The following is a 27,811-nucleotide window of genomic DNA, read 5'->3' on the forward strand; positions in this document are numbered from 1 at the left end:
TCTCTGCTAATTCCACATTCACTGAGAAAGGTGTGCCAGTGAAACGGTGCAGGGGACGGCTGTAGGGAGGGGTGGGTGAAGTTTCATGAGACCCACAGGCCGTAGCATGAGGAGAAAGTCAAGAATCATGAAAAGGAACCACAGGTTTCACAGCTGCACTGGGTAAGTATCCTCTGCATTTACTGAGTCACACAAAAATCATGTTTTGACATCTTCATGTCAATGCCAGGAGAAAAAATGATCTTCCAGTGAAAAGGTGTCAGGGCACGCTCCTACTGAGCAGCTGCAGCAAGATGTGTGATAGACCATAACGGACTTAAAGAAGGTAAAAGCCTCTTAATTCGAAGAGGGCCTGTCAGCAAGGAGGAGGGGGAAGGTGACAAGAGGACATAGTCTTTAAGCCCTGCCAAGGGAGCTTTAGGTTGGGTATTAGGATGAATTTCTTCACAGAAGGAGTGATTAACCATAGGAATGTGCAGTCCGGGGAGGTGGCGGAGTCACCATCCCTGGAGCCGTTAAAGACTGGACGTGGCACTCAGTGCCACGCCCTGGTTGGCAGTGTTCCGCCATAGGCTGCGATTCCCTGATCTCAGAGGTCTTTTCCTCACAAATTCTGTGGCACGGCAGCCATGGCGGGACAGACTCCGAGCACACAACACAAGGAAGCTCTGGGCGGCAGATAGGGTCAGACGCAGACCCTGTGAGCCGTACAGCTCACAAACCCGGCCATGACTCCCGGCCGGGAATGCCGGCTCGCCCTCCCGCGCCGCCGCCGGGCCCCTCAGCTCCCCGGGCGGGCGCCGCGCAGCCGCCTGCAGCCGGATTGGGCGGCGCTCCTGTCAATCAGCGCCCGCGCGCGGGTGCCGCCCCCTCTTCCCGTGGTTCCTGCGCGCGGCGGGCGCTGAAATTCAAATCCCGGCAGCGGTTGGGGCGAGGTTCGGCCGCTCACGGGCGGCCTTGGCAGAGCGGACCCTGCGCGGGCGCCGGCACAGCAATGGACCCGTTCACCGAGGTGAGGGCTCGGCCGGGCCCGGCCTCCCCCAGGCCGTCAGCTGGGGAGGGGGCGAGTTGTCAGTGTTCGGGACCGCGGGGACACGGCGCAGGGAAGGGGCCGGTTGGGGTCCGAAGGGAGGGAGCTGCTCCTTGCGCCGCGCTCTCGGTTCGGGGTAGTTGCTCCCGGCTGAGCCCTGTCAGCCACCCTCATCCCCGCTCGGGGGCGATCTGCGGGCTTGCAGCGACCCTCTGTCTGCAGCGGGGAGACCCTCGCTGCCCCGCCCCTGGAGCCCCGCTCCTGCCGGTGCCTCCGCTCCTGCAGCCGCCCGGGCTGTGGCTGTGTCAGATCCCGCCGGGAGAGGACAGAGCAGGGCCGATAGGCGCGAGGGTTTGCGGAGGAGAGGCCCTTCCCAAGCCGGGAGTTTGCCTTCCATGCGCGTCGGGCAGATAAGACTCCCAGCGGGGACGGAAGGGACCCGGCAGCAGACGGGAGCGCTGTTGACACTCTGTGTCTGCCATACCTAAAGGTCATAAATCATACATAAAGCATCAAAAATCTATCCAAAGAGGAGACCATCTGATAAAAAATGGTCTCCTATATACTATATGGCACGACTGCCACTTGTGATTGGTCACTTTCTTTGGCAGGCACAGTTCCTCTTTTTCCTCTGTTAGTTGTTAGAGTGAATTGGCTGTGTGCTTAAGTTTTACAGAAGCAAAATTACAGCAAAAAGAAGAATTTGCCACCTTGAATCTGTATGAAGGCTGAAAGTTTCTTAAAGATGCTATGCTGTACTCTGATTTCATGTCAGAGGTGTAGTTTTAGAGCTGTCCTGTGGCTGCTTTGAGAAATGTCATAGTAAAAAGGGCCTTCAATCCACAGCTTGTGTAATTAAAACCTGAACTACCTGAAAAAAAATTCAAATCGCATACACTGAGGAAATACTCTCTCCTCCCCTTGTAAACAATCTGTTTATCAAACTGACATTCCTTAGATAATTTGAGAGCCCAGAACAGGTAACTGCACCGATCTGATTTTTAAAAATGAACATAAGGTGTTGATCTGAACAGATTTACTGAATGTGTTATGCCAAGGCATATTTCCGTGTAAAGCCTTGTGAAGTGTAAACATCTAAAACCTCCTTCCTTAATTGGTAGTGAGTGACATGATCCAGCTTGTCTTAAATAAACTTCAGGTCTGGACTACTGAATCAAATTTAAAATGGTTTTGCATGCTGGGAGATATTCCAACCTGTACACGCCCTTCTTGTACATAGCTGATTTTGAAAATGACCAACGGTGAGGCCACTTAAACTTCATTCAAGTGTTAGCCAGTATTGCAGAGTGCATAAAAAGTCACCTTATCAAGAATATTTCTGCTGTGGAAGACATTCCACTGTTGTGCACAGTTTTGACCAATATTAGTGTCCTAGTATTGAAGTTTAGTAACTGTTCCCAAAGTTCTGTGAAAAGAATTTTACCACATATTTCAAGTATTTATGTTCTGTGGTTTGTGTTGCTGTTTTTTTTCTTTTAATATAACCTTCCTTTAGGTTAACTGCTTTCAAATAATCTTTGTCTACACATTACCCTACTCTGTTACTTGCAGGGACCTGGTGAGGCACTCTAAGTGTTGATTATGTAAAACCTAATAATTTGAGCCTTAATTGGATGAAGCATACTGTTAAGTGTCTGCTGATCACTTTGTAGTACCAAATTTTGTCTGTGTCTCAATGAATTTAAGCTCAAATGCATCTTGGTGTAAGATTCAGTGGAATGCTTTCAAAACAGCTCTGAAATAAGGTTTCTTTTGATTAATCTTGCAAAAAAAGCTGATAACCTTCTGAATCTCAACCAAATTATTAATACAGATTGCACTGAGGAGATGGTACAGGGGATACATTCTCAGAATCACAATGAACATACTATTTGTGACTCCATTCATAGCTGATTTTATAATTCAACTTTCTTGCACAAAAGGGTTTATGTTTGTTACTATGGGATGTTAGAAATAGTCTAGGTTATTTTGTACTTTGAAGTAGTTTTTACCATTCATAGAAGCGAGGATGATTTCCTAGCATGGAGGATGAGCAATGAGAAATAAGTGATGCAGTTGTTTGGGGAAAATTTGCAAATGTGAGATTTGAAGTTAACTATTCTTCAATAGCTCCCTTTGCTCTATTCTGCTAGTAAAGCAGGGTAATTAGAACAAATTCTTGTTTAAGAACATAATCATGTGTGATTATATATGGGCCTAAGTATCTTCCCTGATATATACTTTTGAAAAACTGAAGTTGCCCGTTAACATTTGAGGTGGGAAGATTTTTTCTGATTTTTAGAAAGTGCTTTTGTGACACAGTAATCCACTTTGACATTGTAGTCCTCAGATTCCTTCATGTAACAAAATAGATAATGGTCTCACACTCATGTGATTTTTGGGGCTGCTCTGTGCAGGGTGAGGAGCTGGACTTCTAGTGGATTCCTTCCAGCTCAGTATATTCTAGGAGTTTCAACTTCTATGATACTCTGAAACGTTGTCATCAGAACAATTGGAGAATGTACTTGTAGAAAACACCCTGCTGATGAACTTGGAAGTAAGCCTCAGGTTGTGGAGTGTGGCTTACTCATTGTGTGTAACAGCACCGTTGGAGTTATGGCAGTTGGATGGAAAATTTGAGATGCAAGAAGCCAATAGGAGCTGGAGCTGAACAACAGAGGCATGCATTCTTGGGAAGTGACATCTCGTATGTAACAACTGAAACTCTCTTGCTCAGCTAACAAAACAGAAAGGAATGTGCCTCTATTTGAATAGAACTGTAGGAATACTGTTATAAAACATATTCAACTTTTTGCAAGAAGAGCTGTTAATTTAAAGTGCCTTTAGGATTTTTTTTAATGTGGGTACTACGTGCACTTAGTATCCCTCTCTTTGCATTTTGGAACTAAGGAATGTTGACTTGTGGGCACAACTAGCATGGAACCTGCATTGAAGGCATTCATGCATTTCATATATTTTGGGTTTGGAATTTTTTTTTCCAAATTCCCCCTCTTCTGTGAAAAATAGCAATGCTGAGATTTGTTGTCACAAAAAAACTGTTGAGATTGACATTCTATTTGTCCTGTGTTGCCCTACAATAGAACATTGTTTAAGACTTCAGCCTTAGACAGTTAAAAATGTCAAATGTGTATTTAATTGCTGTGCAACAGGACAAATAATGGCTGGCACAGTTCTTGCAATAATTTATGTGCCACCAAACAACTGCAGTTTATATGCTTCCCTTTAAAGGGCATTAGTTCAATTGCACAATTTCTTGTCTCAACCTTAAAACCTAGATCAAAAGAGTCATTAAGTATCCTTTAGATGTGATCAAACTGAGTGATAATGACTTGCAAATGCTATATTTAAAACAAACAAACCTTTTAAAACTGAATACTGTAAGGAATCACTTTGTACTAGTGTGGAACACTTACTAAAACAGCTATTTTATATGGAGTATAATTAGGGTACTCAAATTTCCAATGAGTAGAAAATGAAAAAGAATGTTATATAGCTTAATTGGTATCTCTTTATGTGTTTTTCTGTATAGAGTTATCCTAATAAACAGGCTATTTACCATAATATAGCTAGGTATAATATCAGTCTAGTCTTAAATTTTAAGCTTGAGGCAAAGAAAGTCACCTTTTGATTTAGAAGGTGTAATAACAATTTTTTTTAATATTGACGGCCACGCTTTTATTTGTTGAACTTTTTTATGGCCTCTTGACAATTGCTTCAATGTTGTTTATTTTGTTAGAGGGCCACTGCCAGTCAGGTGACGTGACCAGATGCTTTAGCAATGTGTCAGAAAACGCTGCTAGCAAGACTTGACAGATCAAGATTGTCATGTGATGATTCAGGATTTAAAAAAACCAAACCTTTCAAATATTTCTGATGACTTTGTGGTCTATAGGAGCCCCTCTTTTTTGATTTTGCCATTGCTCCTGTCTCTTTAGCCTGATTTTCTTTCAGTGCCAAGCTAGTTGGAGGCAATAGTTGATTTAAGGACTGAAATTTGGAACCTGCTGCCTACCTATGCTAAACAGAATTCCATCATCTTTTACTCTGAGCTGTTACCAGTTAACACACTGCAATGTCTAGTAACACATGACTTATTGACCACTCAGAAACTCCTTGAAAGAACCCGTGCCAGGCGAGAGAACCTGCAGAGGAAAATGGCAGAGCGGCCGAAGATGGGGGCGAGACCCACAATGCAGACCAAGAGGGCCAGAGAGCCTTTGGCAGAAACTGGTAACCAGGCACCTCTTCCTAGTGACGAAGGTATTAGTGACATGTTTAATAAAGATTGTTTTGATACCAGTCTCATAATTTTTTCCAAAGAGAAAGTGAAAACACTGAACATTTATCTTCGACTAAACAGTGATGGATGCAGTTACTTAGCCACTAGGGCTAGTTTGTCTTTAGCTGGACCTGAGAGCAGATGTGCCAAGTCATTAGTAAGCTATTTAGAAATAATTGTGTAATGTAAAGAGAGAGCCTTGTGCTTGGTAGATTTGGGAAGTGCATTTTTTTGGGAAGCATATCAGAGTATTCATAAATCATAACTTTATTTGTACTGCTGTTATGTGTTGTTGGAAAATATTTTAGATTGTTTGAATACTAATTTGTTTGAATCTCTGACCTATCCAGTAAAACCAGATACAAAGCCATCACCATCAAAAAGGCTCTGCCCTAATGATACGGAGACTCAAGCTCCTAGCTCAGAGAATGTACAGCCAGTTCCTTCAAGTTCCACAAGCCATGACTCTCCTCAGATGACTTCAGAACCACACAAAACTGCTTCTAACAGAGCTCCATTGGTTCAGCCTCTTGAGAATGCAAAACAAAACTCCAAGTCAGAAACTCCTGCAGCCCTTTCAGTCAAAACACGTATGCAGAAGTTGGCAGAGCAGCGGCGCTGCTGGGATAGTGAGGGTATGTTTCACTTGCTAAGCACCATTGGTGTCTCTCAGTGTTTGCATTGACGATTATGTTGGCTAGAAGGAGATAATGTTGTCTGTGGGAAGATTAATGTCTTTTTAAAGAATTCTAAGGCAATACTAGGGCAGGCCCAAAATATTGAAGCTGTTATCTACAGCTTAATTTTAAGCTGATTTTTCTCTGCTACTCTCATGCCTTGCTCCTCACAACACTGACATAAAATTAGTAAACTGCTTGATTAAAAATTTTTAATTTGTTTAGTTTCAGTGCCTCTAGGGCTAGTAGTTTGATTCTGTTGATGACAGGAACATCTAATTGTTGATAAACTCAATATATACAATTATATGTATCTCAGTATAATTTATTAGCAAAGTAAATGTGTTTTCTTTTTTCCAGATCCCTCTGAATGTGTTCCTCTGTCTCCTCTCCAGTCAAAAGATTTGTGTGTTTCTCCACCTAAGCAGACATCCAGTGCCCTGGCAAGCGAAACCCCTATTGGGAGGAGAGGCCGTTTAGCTAACCTTGCTGCTACAATTGGTTCCTGGGAAGATGACCTAAGTCATCCATCTGCAAAGCAAAACAATGCACAAGAACAGCCTGGCACTACTTGTTTATCCAAATTGTCCACTACAAGTGGAGCATCTGCTAGAATCAATAGTAGCAGTGTAAAGCAGGAAGCTGCATCCTGTTCTCAAAGGCTTGTTGAGGCTTCTATTAATAAACCAGCAAACTCAAAGAGAGCGGTGAGTGTCTGATTTAGTTGCTGATTAAAAATTGATTTGAGTATTGTATTGGGGCAGACAAATGTTAGCACATAACTGTTTAATCTGAATTTAAAGATTTGGTGTGAGCAGTCTTAGTCTATTTACAACTTTTGCTTTATTGCAATCCCAGATGCCCTTTTTTTAATAGCAGATCTGAAACAGCTTAAAATTCCTTTTATTGCAACTTAATGATGAGAGTACTTATACGTTTTGTTGATGGCAATGTACTTGATTGCTGCTCTTGACCATCAGAAGGGGCTTGTTACAGAGATACTGGGTTTCACTCTGTAACTTCATATAGTTGATTGACTGAAGTTGTGAATGTTATTGCTGTACAGAGACTCAATCAGAACGATGAAATAAGTAGGACCAGACATTTATTGATCAATGTATGCAATTTTTGCCATGACAATATCTGCCATGTGCATTCTTGTTTAGGGAAATTTGGGATAGTATTTAAAATAGCTGGCAAGAGCATCAAATGCCGAAACAATTTGAAATACTGGATTAAAAAAGTACTAAAAGCTTAACACTTGTTCTTGGCTTTTTCTTTTGTTGAAGGAACAGGTGTATCAGGTGATGGTATGCTATGCAGAGTGCTTTCATTCTTTTTCCTCTTGAGAGAATAAGAACCTAAGTCTCATCTTTTATTTTTTTTTCTCCTGTTAAGGATCCAAACAATTCTTTAACGCAATCTTCAAGAGTCACTGCTCCCTGTTCTAAAGAATCTGAAGTACAGCAACGGCCGGCAGAGAATCCCTGCAGTCCCCGGAAAGCTGAAGAGCGTATACAAACAGCCAAGTCAGCTTTGCCTCAACCAGTTCAGTCCAAAGCAGAGCCAGTCAAAGGAACACATGTGCAACTTGAACCTAAGGGTAAACCCACAACACCAGGTAGGCTGTTTTCTGGCTTCAGTAAATAAATATTCATTCAAATTAGGCCTATGTGTGCTGTGTTGAAAACAACATACTAGTTAAGAATTTAAGGTACCATACCAGATAATACCTATTTCCAGCTGTAAGTTGAATAAAAAGCTGATGAATTCTGTGATAATTATTTTAAGTTATACAGCTTCTGTATTTTGCATGGGATGTTTTCTTGGATGTGTTTTTAGTAACTCTTAAGAACAAAAGCAGCCTAAAATGTTAATTGAGACTATTTAAAATTTATTTCAGATTGTTTGGTGCTATATGTATCGATTTGATATATGCATATTTAGAAGAAATAGATTCTTGTTGCCACATAGGTGCTCTAACTTTGCAGTGTCTTTATTTTCAGTGATAGCATCGATGTCAAAACAAGTTAACATCCTCAGTTTTTAATTCAACCGCTTGTTGTGTCAGAATACTGGACTCTTGAACTCTTAACCTGGAAGTTTGAACTCTTAAAAATGATGGCCAGAAAAGCATGTTTTAGATATGCTGACAGTAATAGATAAGCTCAGTGAAGCAGGGTGGATGCCAAACAACATATCCTCCTCATGCACTAGAATGCTTATTTCTATGAAAGAAATGGGGCTGGTTATAGAGGAAATTTGGAAAAGGCAAGCCAGTTTAAATAACTGATGTATTACATATAGACTGTAGTAAGAGAGAGACATCTACTTGCTTTGATTTACTGTTCTATTAACATCACTGTTATGATTTGCATTTCAGGTTCAGTTTGTATAAAGTATAATGGAGTAAGAGCTGTAAAGGAGGCAGCTTAATTGCTTCACTGGGAACCTTCATCAGGATACAAAATTGCAGTGATTTCTTTAATATTGAGAGTTTCTTTCAAGGCAAAACAATTGTTCTTGTAGGGGGATCTGGAATTAAGCCCTTCCTGGAACGCTTTGGGGAGCGCTGTCAGGAGCGTAGTGCACGCAGCCCTGCTACGAACACTCCAGGGTGCAGAACGCCCACTGTTACCCCAAACACAAGGACAATCCAGGAGAGGCTTCTCAAGCAAAATGAAAATTCCTCTACTGCCAGTTTAGCGCTTCAGCTTAAGCAGGTATGACTTGTTACATTCATAACTAGCTTATAAGCCTGGGGAAGGTTATTACTGTTGGTTCCCCTACCTGAGGAATCTGAAGTGTTGTGACACCTTAGGGCTGTCAGCTTTTCTCCCATTTCCCTTCATTTGTTTAGGAACGTGAACGGGAACTTGCATGCCTTCGTGGCCGATTTGATAGGGGCAATCTGTGGAGTGCGGAGAAAAGTGACAGTTCAAAGAGGAAGCTTCCAGAAGCTAAAATGGTAATGTGTTACCTCATCAATCAAAATATGATACTTTGAATTGCTTTAACATATTCTGAATACAGAGTTAGATGTGAAAATGTGTATAAGGGATAAAAACCTATGCTTTGGGAGTGCTTGGGCTGGCAAGACCACTTGTCTAGTGACTTGTTTGATTATTAACAAATTATTAGTTTATTTACCTCTTGTAGAATCAACCAAAATAAGTGATACTGCTTTGAGCCAATTGACTTATTTACTTTTTGATGATAAATGTGGGGGGTTTTATGTTCTATAACTGCAAAAGCAAAAGAGCTCCTCATGCAAACATTTAATATTTACTCCTTCAGATAAATATCTTGGATAAATAAATAGAGTATTGGATAGGCAACCTCTTTTTCCTAGCAGATGGTAAAATGTATTTTTTTCTGGTAGTTTTTTGGTTGCTTTTAACGTTACCTCCTGAATGCATTCTGGTTTTATTCTTGCCAGGAAAGCCAATCTCAGGCCAGTCCAAAACATCCTCCTAGTTCAGATGCCTCTGCTCTTGGATCTTCAGAAGACACATCAGCAGGTGACAGGCCAGCAAAGTCTCCCAGCGTGGAGTCTTCGGGTGAGAACTGCCATAGTTTGCCTGTGTCTAGTGCTGGACAGGAGCACTGCACTTGATATTCATGAGCAGAGAAAGAGGCCAGTAACGCTGATGTGTGGAACTGGACCTCTCCTTTGGTTACTGGTTCTTACTTAAATCTTCTTGTATGATAGTAGTATTTGCACTCCTATACCACTTGAAAGGATAGCAAGGCAAGACTGTCTTTTTGTTTTTCAATGGGTATACCTATGTTTCAAACTTTAATGGAGGTTAAGGGCAGGGAAGTGAATGAGAATTGTCAGTTACATATTTAGTCTATCCTGTACCTGAGTAACCAAATTTCCACAAGAAGCTAATGGGGGGAAACTCTTCCCTTGTCAGTATCCCTTTGTGATATTGATTCTTATGGTAGGACACCTGAAAAGAATTGTGAGGTGCTCCTGGAATCCTTTCTGGTGCTTACTGAGCAGAAGCATCTTCAGCTCTCTGTGAAAAAAGTGTGAACTAACTTAGTTAATGTTCTTGGTAGACTGTTCACTTGAAAGATCTATCAAATGTCCTTCTAGAAAAATTGGGTTTGCATGCAGTGGTTTGTTTAGTGGATTTTTTTGTTTGTCTTTTTAAAATTTTCCCTTTTTGCTCATGAGTGTCTGCACTCTGCTATGGTTTCAGCACTGTTTCTTGCAGTGTCAGTTTTCTGATTATAATATAGAAGTCTAGATGTACAGGTTGTGGAGGGTATTCTAATGGGGGTTTTTTGACATGTGGCTAACTGGAATATTTAATCTGGTGGTCTTTTTGTCAGTAGGACTTCTAAAATTCAATAACTAAAATAGAGGCTAGATATAATACTTCTTTTCTTTATAAACCCCTTAGACACTTCTAAATGTGAAGAGACTGATAAATCCAGTCCTCTGAAGACTGCAGAGTCAAAGAGCCCTGTAAAAGCAATGTCTGTCTCAAAACTTGAACAACTTGATGAGAAACCAAAAGGTTTGTATTGAGTAGACTAATATTGAGGACTTAGCTCTCTATAGCCCCTTGTCTAGGACAGTGTCAATAACCTTCAAGTCTGAACAATGAATTCAAATGAAAACATTTTCTGATTCCCATGTGTTTTGTAATGAGATTTATGTAAAACAAATTAGGAAGCTTCAGTTATCATACATAAATAACCCTTCTCTCTTGACATTCAAGTCTTCAAGGAAGATTAAAAAGCTCATATTCAAGGCCCATTGGAAAAGGACAGAAACAACTGTCCTAGTGTTTGACTTGTGGTTAAGTTTCAGATGTATTTGAACTAAAAGGTTGAAATTTGTCTAAACTGTGCATCTATATATTCCCTTTCTGCATTGATTATGCAATATATGTAAAAGTGGTATATTAAAATAGCCATGGAAGGGTGCTTTTAGGTTCTATATGCCCAACTGCAAAAAGTGCTTTTTAATCAAGCTTGCTTGAAAGGCAAAACAAGTTTGCTTCTTTTTAATGACAGTCTTGATGCTACTAATATATTTTAAAATGTCACTCTTCAGATGAAGTATATGAAGGCAAAATGCGTGTGGATGACGAGATGAATAGCTCAAAGGTGATAAATGAGATTTTTGAAATTCTTCAAGAGGATGGTCCAGACATAGAAAAGCTGAAGAAAGAAATGAGCATGAGCCTGGAAGGTGAAAGTGATGAGGATGAGCAGGAAGAGTCACTGAACATTTCATCAATGTCTCTGTTAACCCCTCTAGTGGAATCTGTTGGTTCAGAGGTGAGAATTCAGGGAGGGTGGGGAAGGGCTTTTTTATCACACAGAGGTGTCCAATTGGCTTGTGAGCTGTGATATTTTGTAATATTAGGATATGTGTGCAAATAAAGAAGTTTCAAATGGTATTTTGCTAATGAGAGCATAATGAGGCAAAGTTATTTTTCTCTGAAAATAGTGTAGCATATCGGATGCTCTGCTAAGCAAGTGGTCTGCTAAACCTGTTAGTAGTACTGGACTTGCAGTGGTATACATGCATTCAGTGGAGTGACCACTGATGAAAAATCTTAAGTAATTATGTAACTGCTCTGATTTGGAAGCTAAAGGTGACATCTCATTGAGTTCAATAATCTGTTAGTGTCCTTAAATAAATAAACTTGCTCTGTGTCTGTACTTGTAAAATATCATCTGTTAAATAGTATTAAGCAAATTTACTGTTTATAAGTACAACAAATAAAGGAGAAAGAAAACAGATTATTAGTAGTAGTGGTATTATGTGAACAGATAGCTGTAATATGTTTTCTTTTCCTCAGGCCTTTGGTTCTCCTTCTAAGTCAACTGGGGAAGGTAGCAGTATCAGTGATGTCAGTCTGAAGTCTGAGAAGTTCCAAAGGACCAGAGTTCCGAGGGCAGAATCTGGAGACAGTATTGGCTCTGTGTCAGAAGATCGCAATCTTCCTTACAGGTAATAAGCACAACCCAACACCCCTGATTCTGTAAGTGTTCAAATTAAAACACTGGCTTTTTTAACTCTTCTAATGATGCATACCATTCAAACTACAAATTAAGCTTTTTTTGCAAGATCTCAGCCTTTATCAAAGATTGTGTAGTCTTTCATGTTGCTTAAACTTAAAATCAGCTGTTAAAATCCTTTCTTTAAAGCCATTTAGGCAAGTTAGAAAACTTCAATGTATGATACATGCCTATGTATCTTTTAAGAAGAGCTTTGCACACCTGTGAAACATTTTGTGATGTTTCCTTTTTCAAAAGTGTCGATGCATACAGATCCCAAAGATTCAAGGAAACAGAACGTCCTTCAATAAAGCAAATAATTGTTCGCAAGGAAGATGTGGCTTCCAGACTAGAAATGAGAAGAAACGGCCCATCTGATCAAGTCAACATCAAAAAGAAAATGCAGGTACCTAATATGCTTCTGAAAATTATTTTTCTAATCTACTGTTTTCAAATTTAATTGCCCCCATGAATGTCCAGGATGTTAACATACTGCGTAGAACTGCAAAATAAGGTTGTTAGGTTATTTCTATTTTGCATAATTATCTCATGGTAGGGAATGATGATGATGATGCATAATTTGAACAGCTAATGCTTCACTTAAAAGGGTCATGTTATAGATTAACTCTGGAGAGAACAAGCCATTATTTTGATAAGAACACAGAGAATCAGTGTCTTAGCACTGCCTTTGAATTAGGCAGAATTTGTAAAAACCTACTTTCAGTAGGTAATATTCTGATCTTTACTAGTACTTTGTTTGCACTAATCTCCATTGCTGAATTTCTGCTTAGTGCTGCTTCTCCTGGTGAAAGGAAGACTAGATGGGATATGGAACATACAATATTGGAGTCTTTCACTCCCCACCATACCTCTGAGATCAAAAAAAAATTGTGCTGCAGTGTTCTTTTGCCAAAGTAACGGTTAACTGTGAGGCTTTTGTAGTTTGCTATTTAAAGGATCTGATTTTCTTTTGAAGCCTTGCCCCCCAAAAAGGCTCATCTAGAGACATTTCCTTGTTTGAATGCAGCACTCGAGCTCTCTTCTTGATTATTGTTTTTATTTGTTTTCACTAGGAATTGAACAATGAGATCAACAGGCAACAGACAGTGATTTATCAAGCCAGTCAAGCTCTGAACTGCTGTTTTGATGAGGAACATGGAAAAGGGTCACAAGAAGAAGCAGAAGCAGAGAGACTTCTTCTCTTTGCAAGTAGGTTTTTATACTCAGATTCAATTCTTTATAATGAACATTTCGACAAGGTTCATAATTTCTTCGTCATGCATATATTGTGTTACATTGTGGCCATTTATTAATAGTTCTTCTGGAAAAAAAGAACAGGATAATATCTGTTCTGTCTCAGCTCATTTTATAGGCAAGAGGACATTTTTGTATCTGTCTTGACCCTTAAATATTAATCATTTCACAGTGTAATAGAAATATAAGTTCCATTTTACGTACTTAAGGCAGAAAAAAATTGTTCAGTATTTTTTCTTCTGTAGAACTGTAATTAATTTCTTTGTGCAGCTGAGAAGAGAACTGCTTTATTGGAAGAATTGAATAAACTGAAGAGTGAGGGACCACATAATAAAAGAAATAAAGCTGCTTCTACATCTGCTGAATTTGCTCCCTCCAGGGGATCTGTTTCCATTTCAGAAATGCGTCTACCTCTAAAAGCAGACTTTGTATGTGGTACAGCTCAAAAGCCAGGTAAAACTAGCAAACAAAAGCTTTATTTCTTTTCTCTTCCTTCCTCATTCTCCCAACATGTATTCCTGGTAATCTAGGGGTAATGAAAATTTAGCTATTGCATTCAGTTCATCTGCTTCTGACTAACTTTTCAATGTTTCAGTGAAAGCTGATTTGTGGTTAAGCTGGCAGGCTTAAGTAAAATAAATAAGTAATAAGTAAAATAAATAAGATTATCTGCTGACCTGACTGAAAGTTCCTCTCCCCTTTCACACAATATCTGTCACACTGGTTAGTGTAGGTCTGGCCTGAGATGCCCCAGGCAGTAAAGCAGTTGCTATGAATCCTGTGGAGACAATTTTACTGGTAGACACAGCATAAAGAAAATAAAATTGTTTTAAGATTAAGTTTATAAGCAAGTCTCAAATGTAACTAAATGTTTTAAGAAGGGTGAAACAGAGATGTGCTTAATAGCAATGCAGTACTTGAGAATTCTTTTAGAGACTTGGACTCCTCTGGCTAACCAAACCATCTGATGTGTGCCTACAGAAGCAGGAAATTACTACTATGTAATAATACTGAGATCTGGAGCAGAAAACATGGTTGCAACTCCATTAGCAAGTACTGCCAGCTCCCTGAATGGAGATGCTCTTACTTTTACTACGACGTTTACTATGTAAGTATAAAGAAACTCTTGAAGCAGTTTTAACTCTGATGGTGGAGCATGCATAAGAACATTTATAGTCTTAGTTATGAGAATGTCGTATTCTGCAACCAAGTGTGGAGAGATTTTGTGGTATAGCTATTTCCTCCTTCAAAAAATAGCTGCAAGGCACTTCTCTCAAAAGAGCAACCTAGACTTATTCAACCATCCATCAGCTATTTTATCTCTTGCATTTTCTGCTTTTGTTCTTTCCTGGAACACCTGCAGTGACAGCTGGATTGCTGTGCCTGAGATGTGTTTTTCTCTTTTGCAGCAACTAACATTTTATATAGCTATTTGGTTTTGGTATCTGGGAAAATAGTGCTCTTATAGTTATAACTTCAACTCTCACATGTCAGCTGAAAAGGCATTGTGAGTTCAAATGACTGTTTGCTAGTAAGTCTTCAAAATAAATAAACTCTGTTTTTGAAGTTCAGCTGTACTGGAATTTTTACTTAAAGCTATTTACTCGAAAAACCCAATCTGTGACAGGGGAGGGTGCAATTTGAGAAATGGTAGATGCACATTATCTGCCTCTTGTCATCTCCTCTCCTTTTCTGAGTTCCAAAAAGTATTTTTAAGTAGTAATACACTAAAAGCTCCTTGGAAAGTTATAGGGAGCAAAAGGAGGAAAGAAGTAAAGAGTAATTTTAAAACCCAACAAAACCAACCAAAACAAACAAAAAAACCCCCAAAACTCCACCACAAACAAAAACAAAATCCTTTTTCCTTCAGTTAGTTTAACTTGTTTTTTCTTCTTCCCTTTAGGCATGATGTGTCAAATGACTTTGAAATAAATATAGAAGTTTACAGTTGGGTATGTATAGTTCCTGTGAAGAGGAGGTGTAAGGGAGAATGCTGTGCTGTACTTTTTCAATACCTTTTTGCCTTACAGGTGCAGAGAAAAGAAGGTACAAGCACTGATAAAAGGAAAAAGACAAATAAATCTAAGGTAAATGAAACCTGAAAATCAGTAATGTAATGTTTCAACAGAAGGTGCTCTAGCAAAACTGACTGATAGTCTTACACAATCTGTTGCTTGCTTTTACTCCCTTTTTGGAACATCTGCCATGACAGATGGATTATGGAGACCTAACAGCAATTAGTAGATTGGACCTGCAGCACTTGGTTGAGTCTGAAATGTATTGGTGGGGAAGAAGTCTTACTAGTTCTGCAAAATACTGTGCTTTGCAGACACTTATTTGTTATGTGTAGGGCCTTCAATAGTGGTTTATTGCCTTTTTCTCCACTTCAGTTAAACTATGTCAGTCAATACACCCTACCCTGGAGTTTGATTTGTCTTAGAAGTTTTATTGATCAAGTAAAAACTCCTCTTTCTCCCCAGTATTAAGTATAAGCACTAGATGCTTACATTTTAAAGTAAACATTGTTTTAATAAGGGTGTGCCTATCAAGTGTTTGTGCTTTTTTCAGTATATATGTAAATATGTAACCCTAAACAAGCCTTTCTGGAGGTGGTTTTTTTTTTGGTGGTTTGTTTATTTTGGGTTGCTTTTGAGGGTGGGTGTGTGTGTATTTTTCTTCTTTTCATTCTAATAGAGCACACAGTGAATTAGTGGGTTCAGGTCTGATTTCCTTCTTGACATATCATCTGTCACTTGGTAAAACCAAGAAACTTGAGTGTCTTTTAAAACAGCTGGAATGAGTACTTAAGTCCTGTGGCTGCAAGCAGAAATAGGAAATTTCTTTATTCTTTGACTTGGCACAGTGAAAGCTTCCACCTATTATCTAATAAAAATTTCAAGTACCAGGGTTCACTTCTCCTGTGCTGTAGTTTAACGGAATTTTTACTTAAAATTGAATGATTTCATGCTACTGTGGGTAAGTTGCTGATGTGAGGTTATAGGTTTGCCAGTGGCATCCTATATCTGCTTTTTGACAAGCTACTTACACTTGTCTTTCAACCTCAGTAAAAGTACATAACTCCAGTTTGTGTTTAATGTACAGTCTCACCTAAACTTTGAGATTTTAACTTGAAAATAATGATGTATAACAGCAGTATATTGAACATATCCTTACTTTTATTGTTAACTCTTACCTTTAGTTTAGCAAATGAAACTTTGAAATCCCATTACATAGGTAAAAGCATCTACTAAGATTGATTTTCTGCTTTAACTTTTCTGCAGTAATTGTTTCTTTTCTATGCAGCATTTCTTCCACTGAGATCTATTATGTCCAGTCAAAACCCAAGACTTACTCATAGTAATGAGTACTCAAATTCAAAATTTGAGATAAGCCTTCAGTAGTTCCACTGTCTAGTTCTCATGCTAATGTGCTGGACAAATGCAGTAGCAAAAGCATTTATCTTCTTGTCTTCTTTTGTAGGTTATAACTCCAAAGAGATTATTAACATCTATTACCTCAGTAAGTATGAACGTAACAAGATCTGACTATGCCCCCTTCCAAAGGGCATGTTCTCACAGATTAAGGCTGTGCCCATAATAGATTCTTTCTGTTGCTTATGTAAGGCTCCATAAATTGTCCAGTTTTCTGCCAAATTTTTCAGTCATCAGCTCAAGAAACAGCTCTGTTACATATGTAATGCTGGAAATACACATTTATTTGGACTTTCTTTTCAATTTTTTTTTCTATTTTATTGGGTTTTTAAAAGTATTTCAACTCTAATTTCTTTTTACCTTGGCTTTGTCTCCAGTAGAAACTGTCAGAAGTACTTTTTCACTAAGCTTTTATTTCTCTCTCTTTCTAGAAAAGCAACCTTCTTACTCCAGGTAAGTAAAGTCTAAACATCTTATGCCAATCTACACTTGCTGTCAAAACTACTCTATCAATAAATAATACTTGTAACAGATGACAATTTGTGAGTAAGTAAACACTAAATTTCCCAGCCCAGAAACTGGCCCTGTGCTTATTATGCTACCATTATGTTCAACAGAAGATACCTTCACAAAATCAGAACTAAAATCTGGTGTCAGATACCCATGGTTTGCATTTGTTTTCCTGAAAGTATAAATTCAAACTTTAATTCAGATTTTAAAAGTAGAGAACTAGAGTCTGCTATCAACAAAGTAATACAGAACAATTGGAAAATATGAACAGATCCTGAAATTTGCTTGTGTGTAGTGTTTTGTATAAATATTTATATATAGAAAGCATATATAAACTTGTTTATGTATTTCTGACTCTTGACTGTCGAGAAAAACAGCACCTCTAAGTGTTTTTCTAAGTATATAAAAACATTATACACTTATCTGACCTAAAGTATGTGATACTTGAGCTAGCTTTAGCAGGAATTGCAGCAATAGAAGCTCATGAACTAAATCTGGAATGTGTATCATGATGCTGCTACTAGTGAAATTCCTGAGCTGCAGTGTGTGTTTCTCATGGTGTAAGTGCAAAGGAAAGGTGTACAAGTTCTGGAAGATGGCACTGTGTCACTTGAGAAGAGGTTAAGAGATAGAAAAGTCACATTCCTACTGCAGGGTATGTGTGTCTTGTAGTGTGCCCCAGCACACTCTCCATCCCTCTGAGACTTAAAATGCTTTGTTTTCTCCTTTGTGGATGTTTTCAAGCCTTGTTTCTGAAAGAAAAGATCTTTTCAGGAGGAATGGCGAGTGTCAAGATTCTCTGAATGTGCTGCTGGGCTTGGCTGCACTGCAAAGAGCATTTCTCACGGAGTACTGAGCAGGGCATGCATGCAGTAGTGCAAATAAAGTACTTTTTTTTAAGCCTTGCAGCATCCTGATTGTGTGTTTTGGTATGACTTTACTTCACTTTAACTTCTCTCCACAGCCATGGCCAGTCCAGGTGGCCCAAATGCCATACGCAGTACGAATTTCATCCTTGTTGGATCCCACAAGTTATCGCTGTCTTCTGTGGGAAATAACAGATTTGCACTAGACAAGGTAATGGAAATTATTGGTTGCTAATCCAAAGGTAAATGCATGCTACTAGAAAAATAAGAGTTTGTGCTTTTTGTGGGTTTTTGTTTGTGGGTTTACTTTTCAGGTAGAAGCGCCATCCTAGAAATGAAATATATATAATGGTGTCTAGATAGGTTATTTATATAGACATTAACAATTTTTGTATAGATTTTACTTACATATCATATGAATTAAATGTTGTTTTAAGATAAACAGAGACTTTCATTACTCTGCCAGGTGCTCTTTAATTTCTATAGGTCAGTGTAAGATATGGTTGTGCAAAGATAACAAAGGAATTTGATTATGTATTTGCTTTCACTGACAAAAAATTAATGTATGCAGTTGGCATTTCTATATGTGGTCTTCATGTTGTTGCTCCTAGTCTTGCAGTTATCACTAAAGAAGGCATTAAGTGTGTTTTAATGATAATGAAGTTTTTGATTTTTTCTGCATTTAATTGACCTAAAAAATGCTATTTGAATATATTTAGGAGCATCAGTTTTTGCTTTCATATCCCAATTAAATTTGTAGAAACAAATTATCTTAAGGTATTTTTTTTAGAACTCTTATTGACTTTTATGCCATCAGTTCCTTGTCTAAACAGAATGTTTATTGGCTTTTGCTACGAGAAGTTTAAAAAATACATTTTTACATTCATTGCAATCTCTAACCTTGTAATATCTAATATCTAAAACCTATTTTAATAGGTGTTTATGCCAGCAGCTATCCTAAGCTAGTTTAAATTAATTCAAATGTTACTACAGTTTGTGGTAGTACCAAATCACAGCTTTAGCTACCCAAGAGCAGCAAAAGAAAAATTTTGGTTTTTTTGGCCAATCAAGTCTTATGGCAATAATAGTATTATTGTAATTTCAGCTTCTTATAAGAGATGAGAAAACAAGAACTAATTGTGTTTGTGTATAAGTCTTAAAACAAAATATCTCAATAATCCTATCTTGAATTTTAGAAGTTTTACTTTTTGTAGATAGAAGCAGATTCCTTTACTGAAACAACTGGCAGGACAATGGTTAAATTGCACTGTTGTTACTGACTATGTGAATTTCAGAAGTAGCAGATTTGGTTCTTCAGCATAAATGTTCCTCTTAACCAGAACTATATGTAGAAATCTTTGTGTGTAGCTTCCTTATTGGAAACCTCTTGTTCTTGGAGATGATAGAATCAGCTTTTGTATTATATTCAGCAGTTTAGGTTTGGACTTCATTGGTTTGCATTGTATGACAGGACACTGGACTGGACTAGTGAAATATAGCAAAAGCACAATGTTCAAAGAGAATTCTGGGAAAACTATAACTTGGTTAATTTTTTGCAGATGCAGTCTTATAGTTATCTGGAAAAGAGGGGAATTCTTATTCGTTATTTATTTGGAGTTTTTTTTGTTAAATTACTACCTCAGTAAATTACATTACTACCTTTGTTAAATTACTACCAAATTTCAGTTTTGACTTGGCCTGTGGCTGTACAAACAGCTGGTTGCTTCATGTATTTCTGATATGGAACAAACTGATGCCACAGTGGTTTCTTTGAGTGTCATTCCTCTCTTCATGTACTGTTAAAATGCAGGGTATAAAGGACCAAAATATACTCATGTATAACTGTCTCCTTTTTTCTTCTAGACTATAACTTTACACTAATTGCATTGAGCATGTTTCTTTTTTCCCTAGATAAATTTTGAAGGGGAGGAAAAAGAACTGTTGGGATTTATGTTCCAGGACAAGGTTGCTATGATCCTTCAGTTTCTAACTTAAAACAGGAAAATGCCTTGTAGTGCATGTTGCTTATTTCTGTCTGGCTGTTTTTGCAGCTTTTTTAAAAATTCTTCTGAGAAAGTGCTTACAAAGATTTACTAACTAAATACAAGATGTTAGAAGCCTTTAAGACTTGCAGAATTCTACTCCTTGTCTCATAAGCATGCTGCTGGAACTCAGTTATTTAGGTTGCCTATGGTTGCTCCTTAACTAGCATGTTTCTCTTGTCTTCCTAGGTCATTAGAGGAGGTTGTTTCTTGTTTCAGAACAAATTGTTGTGTTTCTTAAAGATTTATAGTCAGGAAATTTGAGCCAGCTTCTTGATGAACTACACAGAACATAGAATCAGCTACTGTGCTGATAAGAGAATCAGAGAAAAATGCCTGGCAGCCTAAATGTTGGTTTAACTCAACTTGTTGCTGCTGAAGAAAATTAAAATCTCTCAGAACCTAAGTAACCTTGCTTCTTATTCTAACCTTGTTCTGACAAGACATAGCAAGACATTTGGCATTTTAAGCAAAAAGCTTAGTATTTTCAAAGCATGTCAAATAAATGAGGTCCTTACTTGTACACAAATGTGCCTTTAAAATGTTTTTGCTTGGTGTATGTTTTGGCTTTAGAAATTATGTGAATTAATATCCTTAACAGAAATAATTTGTCTTTAACCTATGAACATAGTTTTATCTAGTTAGTTTACTCGAGTCCTGCAGAAGAAAGCGTTTTAGATTAATTTTCATATTTCCTCTCAAAATTAAGCAAGTGATACTTTTAGTGCCTATCATCTCCTATTTTTAATCAAAAGTCTCCTAAAAAACCAGTTTTTCAAATGCTTGAGTTCTCTTGAGACCCTTTACAGATAATCTTCTGTGACAGTAAGCTGTGTTCCTATGGCAAATACCTGCGTGACCACATCAGGATGTAAGATAGCATAGTCATGGGCTTTAGTTTTCTTTTAATCTAGCTGGATATTTGTCAAACTGCTTTCTTTCCATCACCTTTAACTCTATAAAAGAGATATACTGTTAACTAGAACTCAATATTTTCTCATTATGTGTACAAGAGGGTGTTTTGAGACCTGCTTTAGTAATTAGTAATGGTGTTGTAGGCTCTGCAAAACTGTGTTGTGTTTGTTATACAACCTCTTTGCTTTGCCTCTCACACAGTTCCTCACTGCTAAACTTCATAAACTGGATTCTTCTCTTCTGATGTAAATCTTAATTGAGATGCAAAAACCATAAACCTGAAGTGGGGAATGGCCAAATATTCTTGAGGCCCTAATTCAGAAATGGGTTTTACTGTGCTTTATTAGGGTTATATGCCATTATTCCTTGGTGTAGCATGTAGGGTTATAGTTGTCTTATCAGTCCTGGATTTCTTTTTTTTGTTTCGTGGAAGTGTTTTACTATTTTTTGCTTTTCAAGTGGTCATGGAGACTCCTACCTAATGCTTAGAATTTTTCTGTGCTGTAATATTCCTGTTGAGTACAGGAGTAAGCCATTAATGCTGTGTTAGTTGAGTAGATCTGACCTGTGAAAATGATTTGATCACCTGTTTGTGCTTGTGTGTCTTATGTCTGGGAGGAAGGCTGCATGATGTCTGCAATTCAAGGGTGATCAATTTCTAACCACAACACCTATTTTGGTGCTCTGCAGGACTCACTGAGGCCGACAGATGAGCACTTTTAACTACTGAGGGTTACTCCTGTTCATCTTAACTACTAGCAAAATTTAGTTCCATTTGAATGGTGTTGATTTCATAGTTCTGAAAGCTATTTTGTTACTGTACACACGTGCCTGTGCCTATTCCCTTGCAAACAGTTCTTTATTTGTATTTGAGTGGCAGCATTGACCTTCCTGGTTTTTCTAGTTATACAAAAGATGAGTGTTTCTGAATTTTTTGTCAATTTCTTTTCAAGATTCTTAGCAGTGTTGCTTATTCATATTAGCAATAAAATACGGTTTGTAGAATGCTGTGCAGGTCATCATTTGCTTGTTGAATCAGCTCTTTGCCTCAGTGAGGGGGGGGAAAAAAAGAAGTGATGTGATTTCATGGAGTAGTCAAGGTAATGAGGCATTATGTTTGGAGGGATTGGGGAAAGCTCAAAGGCAGACCTTTGCATGCTTTTCCTCAGAACTCTTGGCTGTCAAATGGCTGTTTAACTGACCTCTGATACAGTAATGAAGCTTTCTTTTGGTTTTTTTTTTTTTTTCCAGTGGCAAAAATAGGACTGGGAACCTTTTCTGTTAGAAATTACTTAACACATGTCTTTAACACCTTGAATGCTAGTTGAGAGCTGTTTTCATTATTTCTCCCCTTTCTAGGTTTTCTTTTATGTAAAGATTTATCTGAGTAGGCACTACTACATCAGTATCTGCCAAAAATGCTTATGGTATCCAAGTACCATTCCTGTTTAAGTTCACTTTGGTGAGCTTTGTTATTTTCCAAACAACTTGGTGTCAAACTGAGGCAGAAGCTTGAAAAGTGTGGACTGGTGCCTTCTGTTGTTTCTAACCATGCTTGAAGAGCCTGTTTTCATAGCTAGAGTGCATGTTTATATATCTATATCCTGATGAGCAAACTAATAAATAATTATTGGAAAGCTTCTAAATGAACTTGAAACCAAACGTGATTATTACTGTCTTGCCTGAGTCTGACTGACTGCTTCTTTCTGGCTGAAGGTCCTAAGAACAAGACAGTGCTAACATCTTGGTGCAGGTGGCTTGCTTGAACTGGTAAGACTTAGTTGAGAGATGTCAAAATTAAATTATTGTTTTACATTTTGCAGGTTCCCTTTTTGTCTCCTTTGGAAGGTCATATATATCTGAAGTTGAAATGCCAAGTGGACTCTTCAGTGGAGGAGAAAGGGTTTTTGGTAAGGTGTTTACTGTATTCACTTCAAACTCCTGCCTTGGAAATTACAGGTCCTAATAATATAGTAATTTTTTAATGTCTCACCTGTGTTTAAAGCTAAAAACTGGCTTGATTTTTTTTTTTTTTAAATCTCTGAACCAGACCACAAATGGTTTTTAGTTTCTCTTCTAAACATGTGTAAGTTAAGGCTACCTTTTAAGAGATTGTGTATCTCTCTTCTAAACATCTGATTATTTATTATTTTGAACTTCAGTTAACCTTCTCTTTCTAAAATCTTTGGTATATGAGATTTTAATTTCAATGACAAAAAGATTTTACAGGACTCTTTTTGTGTGTGTTTAATAAACACAAAAGATTGGATCTTTTTCCACTGTGTTCGCAGCTTTTCTAAATTACAAAGAAACAACAGTATGTTTTTGGAGAAAAATCTTGTTCCAATTTCTCTAAAACTGGACCTAGAAAATGCAGCTGATACTTGGGCCTAGGAGCTGGGACTGTTGAAGTGTCCACAAGATGGCAGTAAATGTGCTATGAGAATGAAACATTAACATTTGCTGTTATTTTGGTGTTTCCAGAAATCACGATTTCTTTAGACTCTTTTCAAACACTGCTTTCTGTCTCCTTTCCCTTTACTTAATTGAAGTTGAACAGATTTCATTAGATGCAAACATTTCACATGCTTGTTATTTGCTGTCCCATGTTTCTGTGTACTAATTTGAGAAAGTCCATATTTGCTTCTGCTATACAATATGTAAAACCTGAAGAATGATGTACATGCATACTGGATTTGTTCAGAGTAAGGGTTTGGAAACTCCCTGCATCACTGAAAATTAGAATCTGAATTGTGAAGAGTGAGAATCACAATACACACTTTAATTGGGAAAAAAGTTCTGTGTAAGTTCAAGAGGTAGCAGGAATAGAAGTCAGATACTAAACTATCCATTCCAGTTCTAAGGAAATGAGGCTTGAAATGGATGAAATCCAGCATCCAATAAAAGAACTGCCAACACAAACATTTAAAAATCAATTTCTAATTTCCTTTGAACTGACTAAACTTTCTTGAGTGGCTTCTTGAATAGCTGCATGCTTTTTAATCCTGATTTTAAGTCAAAAATTACTCAAATATCTAATAGTAATAAATTGTTTTTTGAACACATTTTAGGAACCATTTGTACTGCATATACTGGAAATAACCGTTCTTTACTTGTCTTTACTTTACTTGGTGACTACTTGTCACCATCAACATGAAAATCTCGTAATTTTAAACCACAATTATAGGTGCCTTTTAGCAAAAGGCTGCACACCTGAGAATGATAGTGTGAGCTAATTTTCTATACCATCTGGAAAATAAATACACTGTCTGAATAGAAGCTTCTCTCAGTATAATTTTTTTTCCTCCTCTTTCATTTAGTGCTATGAAGGGTTGCACTTGCAGAACCATTCTGGTAGAAAAACAGTCAAATACAGACCAAGCTCTAGGTACAAAGTTACCCCATTTAATTTTTTGTTTTTAAGACCATGTTTGAAGATGTCAGTGGATTTGGAGCGTGGCATAGGCGCTGGTGTGTGCTGTCTGGAAATTGTATCTCCTATTGGACATACCCAGATGATGAGAAAAGAAAGGTAATGCTGTCTTGTAAAGCTTAAGTCTACAGTTCTGTAGTGCCCTACACAAATAGTTGTTCATTGTTAAGGACAGTAATGTTTAGGCTTTAGACTGGTGGGATTCAAGTTCCTAAAGCTTCCTTGGGGAACCTTGGGGAATGGAGGGGACTTTTCTTCATAAAGCTGACCTAAATCATGGCAAACTTAGAAACTGACTTCCCTGTCTAGTAGGAAAGGGGGGAAAGTGATGGGAGATCCATATTTTATTTCCCCTTTAGTCTTAAGGCTTTCCATTGTGCTCATCAAATCACTAATTATTGAGTTGAACTTGATTGGACTTGTACAGCTTAATAAGCAGACTGTATCTAGTTGCCTAAAGTTTTAGACAAAATGATAACTAACACTTAATATGGTAAAAAATTAGAGTGGCCAACCTTGTATATTGCAGAACTATCTCATTTGACTACCTTATTTGAAGTCCTTGTCTTCTTGCAGCTCCACATTGTAGCTGGAACTGATGCTTCTTAAATGGTTCTCACAGAAAACTAAGTTCTTGTTGGGCTAATGAGACAAATCAGAGGTTCATCTGTCACTGAGGTGAACCTTCTTGTCTCCTTAGTGTGTTCCTGCAGTGCACTAAATTGTTTCCAGGTTCTTTTAAAGACTGCTTTCCAAGAGGGTTTTTCTGATTCACTGAAGTTATTTACCATTAAACACTTTCTTGTTTAGTGGCAGAACATTTTCTTTCCCAAACTCCGTGGCAAACTCTGGTCCTTTTGGGACTTCTATGCCAATCCAGATGCCTGAGTTTAGTTTCTTCCCTGCTAACAGAGGAACACCATCTGCTGATAGTTGACATTGCCAAAATATATCAATGTACTTTATTCCTTTGCCAGGAGAGAGGGAAAAATCTTTGCCTACTGTAAGACAAGATAGTAAAAAAAAAATGTTAAGCAAGAAGAAGGTTCCTATTTTGCTTTTGTCTGCAAGCAAGAAGCTTTGGTTTGTTTTGCAGATTGTTCTGGAAAATTTTCTAGACTTGTTTCACTTTTCAGAGAGAGAGAGTCAGCTGTATTTTGGTGATCTACAAAAATATTAAACTTACTAAATGCATCCCCTTGCCCCCACTATATCTGTTCCATTGTGCAGAGATAGATGTCACCCAGAAATATCAGTATTAGTCCATTATTACATTAAACCATGGGATTTTTTTCAAATAAATTTCTTACAGCTGCACATATATCACCTTTTTGTATGGAGTAACTCACTGAGAGAAGGTGTGTTCACTTAATATGTTGTTCAGAATTGCTCTTGATTGCAGTGCTCTTGACTGGTGAACTGATTTCACTTTCAGCATCCTTTGGGCCGGGTAAACTTGGCTAACTGCACAAATCATCAGATTGAACCTGCCAACAGGGAGTTCTGTGCTCGTCCCAACACTTTTGAACTAATAACTGTCCGACCTCAGAGAGAAGATGACCGAGAGACCCTTGTCAGCCAATGCAGAGACACACTCTGTGTTACAAAGTGAGTGCGTAAAATCATGGAGGTTGTGGGAGGGTATTTTACCTCATGTGATAGTTGTAGTAATGTAGGAGCTTTACAACTTTGTCATAATGATGCAAAGGTCATTTAAATGCTGAGGTTTTGGGTGGCACTTGAACTGTTTTGTTCACTTTTAATCTTAACTGCTTTCTAGAAGTGGAAATGCCAGGTGACTTGGTAGCAGGATGGTGGAATGTTTGACTTAATTTTTAACCCTACTATTTCTTCTGGGCTTCTGTGGTTGATCAGCTTGACTTTTGTCCCAATAACTAATTGGAGGTGGAGAATAATCCATAGGGTTCCTTGCCTTCTAGGAACTGGCTGTCTGCTGACACTAAAGAAGAGCGTAACCTTTGGATGCAAAAGCTCAACCAAGTCCTCATTGACCTTCGCATGTGGCAGCCTGATGCCTGCTACAAACCTTCTGGAAAGCTTTAAACTTGGGAAGGGAACTACACAAGAAAAGAATTTAAATGAAAATGTTGGAAGTCCTCTGGGTCACTTATGCTTTAAGTTTGAGAGAGTATTTAACATTATACAGGACTATGTTATGCAGTATTTTTATTTCACTTAAAAAATTTTAAAACCTTCTTAGTTCCTAGTTTTGAGTATGGTAGGAAGCAATTACCTGTTTCTAAATGTGCTAAATATTTATATAACTCCTTTTTTGGAAGTCTTCTAGCTAGGTGCATTCTCTTTTTCAAACAACTAAATTATTGCAGGAAATCACACTTCAGGGCAGTAAGGGGGGCACTAGCTAGTGAAAGACAAGCTTTCCAGATAACTTAGCTCCCTGAAAGAAGCAACAGTTCAAAATACTCTTAACAAGAATGCTGCTGAAGCACAATATCTAATGTTGTAGCATTTGTTGGGGTTCTTTTGTAATGATCAGGCATAGAAATAACTAGTTAATTTTATTCTACAACATGCAGTATAGATAATTCTGCTTGTCCAGCGTCCTTGTGGTCAGAACAAAACATGCACAACATATTCATACTACTTTTGCAATTTCCTATACAGACTAGTGTGGATAAGTGCATGGTGTGTACACTATGTGATTTGCAGGTGTGGAATTAAGTATGCAGTATATTGCACTTTGATAGAAATGGAAGGTCTTGAATATTTTTGTTAGGAATGTTATATAAAAAATAATCAGACAGAAAAATTTAGGTTTATGGTTGTATACATCGATATTTCCTGGGACTTGTGGTTTTCACAAGCTAGAGTTCTCCATTTGAGAACCAGGAATAGGTTAATAGGTAGTAAAAGTGCCCTTTTTTTGTTTTGTTTAATGATAAGACTTTACAAAGCTGCTGTGTACCAATTAATACTCCTCTGGCTGAAAAAATGGGTCTTCCTCCCCTTGATATATGTGTCCACAAAGCATATAAAAGCAGTACTTCAGACTCATCATGAAAATGGCAACATTTCTCAGTTAAAACTTGCAGTTTTTGTGGCTTTTCACTGAGCGTATTGAAATTCCAGCTCATTACTTCACTAGGAATGCAGTAGTGGAAAATTTAAGATTGCTATTGCTGTTATATATTCACACTTGAAACACTAAATTCTGTTACCTTATACTGTTTTCATCCTGCCCCTTTTGTACGTGCTTTTAAATCTCCTTTTCTGATGTCTTTAAATATTTCCAAACTATGTATTGAGATTTATTTTATTCGTTTAAAATAAAAAGTAAAACCCTC

At 37.9% G+C, this 27,811-nt stretch overlaps 1 protein-coding gene across 1 annotated transcript; it reads left to right on the plus strand.

The window, feature by feature from the left end:
- The first annotated feature begins 955 nt into the window (after positions 1-955).
- On the plus strand, positions 956-27,811 carry ANLN (anillin, actin binding protein). The gene is made up of 24 exons (XM_059484008.1): positions 956-1,012; positions 5,158-5,311; positions 5,681-5,965; positions 6,368-6,714; positions 7,406-7,628; positions 8,537-8,730; positions 8,868-8,975; positions 9,447-9,567; positions 10,423-10,539; positions 11,082-11,308; positions 11,836-11,987; positions 12,293-12,440; positions 13,108-13,243; positions 13,559-13,741; positions 14,270-14,396; positions 15,192-15,240; positions 15,319-15,375; positions 16,769-16,807; positions 17,151-17,172; positions 18,194-18,306; positions 22,876-22,962; positions 24,477-24,584; positions 25,921-26,093; positions 26,426-27,811. Exons 1-24 carry the CDS (start codon positions 995-997, stop codon positions 26,547-26,549), a joined length of 3,312 nt encoding a protein of 1,103 aa, XP_059339991.1. The 5' UTR covers positions 956-994; the 3' UTR covers positions 26,550-27,811.

The sequence above is a fragment of the Ammospiza nelsoni genome, chromosome 1 (assembly GCF_027579445.1).
Source record: "Ammospiza nelsoni isolate bAmmNel1 chromosome 1, bAmmNel1.pri, whole genome shotgun sequence".
Lineage (NCBI taxonomy): Eukaryota > Metazoa > Chordata > Aves > Passeriformes > Passerellidae > Ammospiza > Ammospiza nelsoni.

Excerpts from the sequence above, each read along its gene's own strand:
- ANLN (XM_059484008.1), top strand. Across the intron at positions 13,742-14,269 it reads TGGTACAGCTCAAAAGCCAG|AAGCAGGAAATTACTACTAT; the intron begins GTAAAACTAGCA and ends GTGTGCCTACAG. Across the intron at positions 14,397-15,191 it reads TTTACTACGACGTTTACTAT|GCATGATGTGTCAAATGACT; the intron begins GTAAGTATAAAG and ends TCTTCCCTTTAG.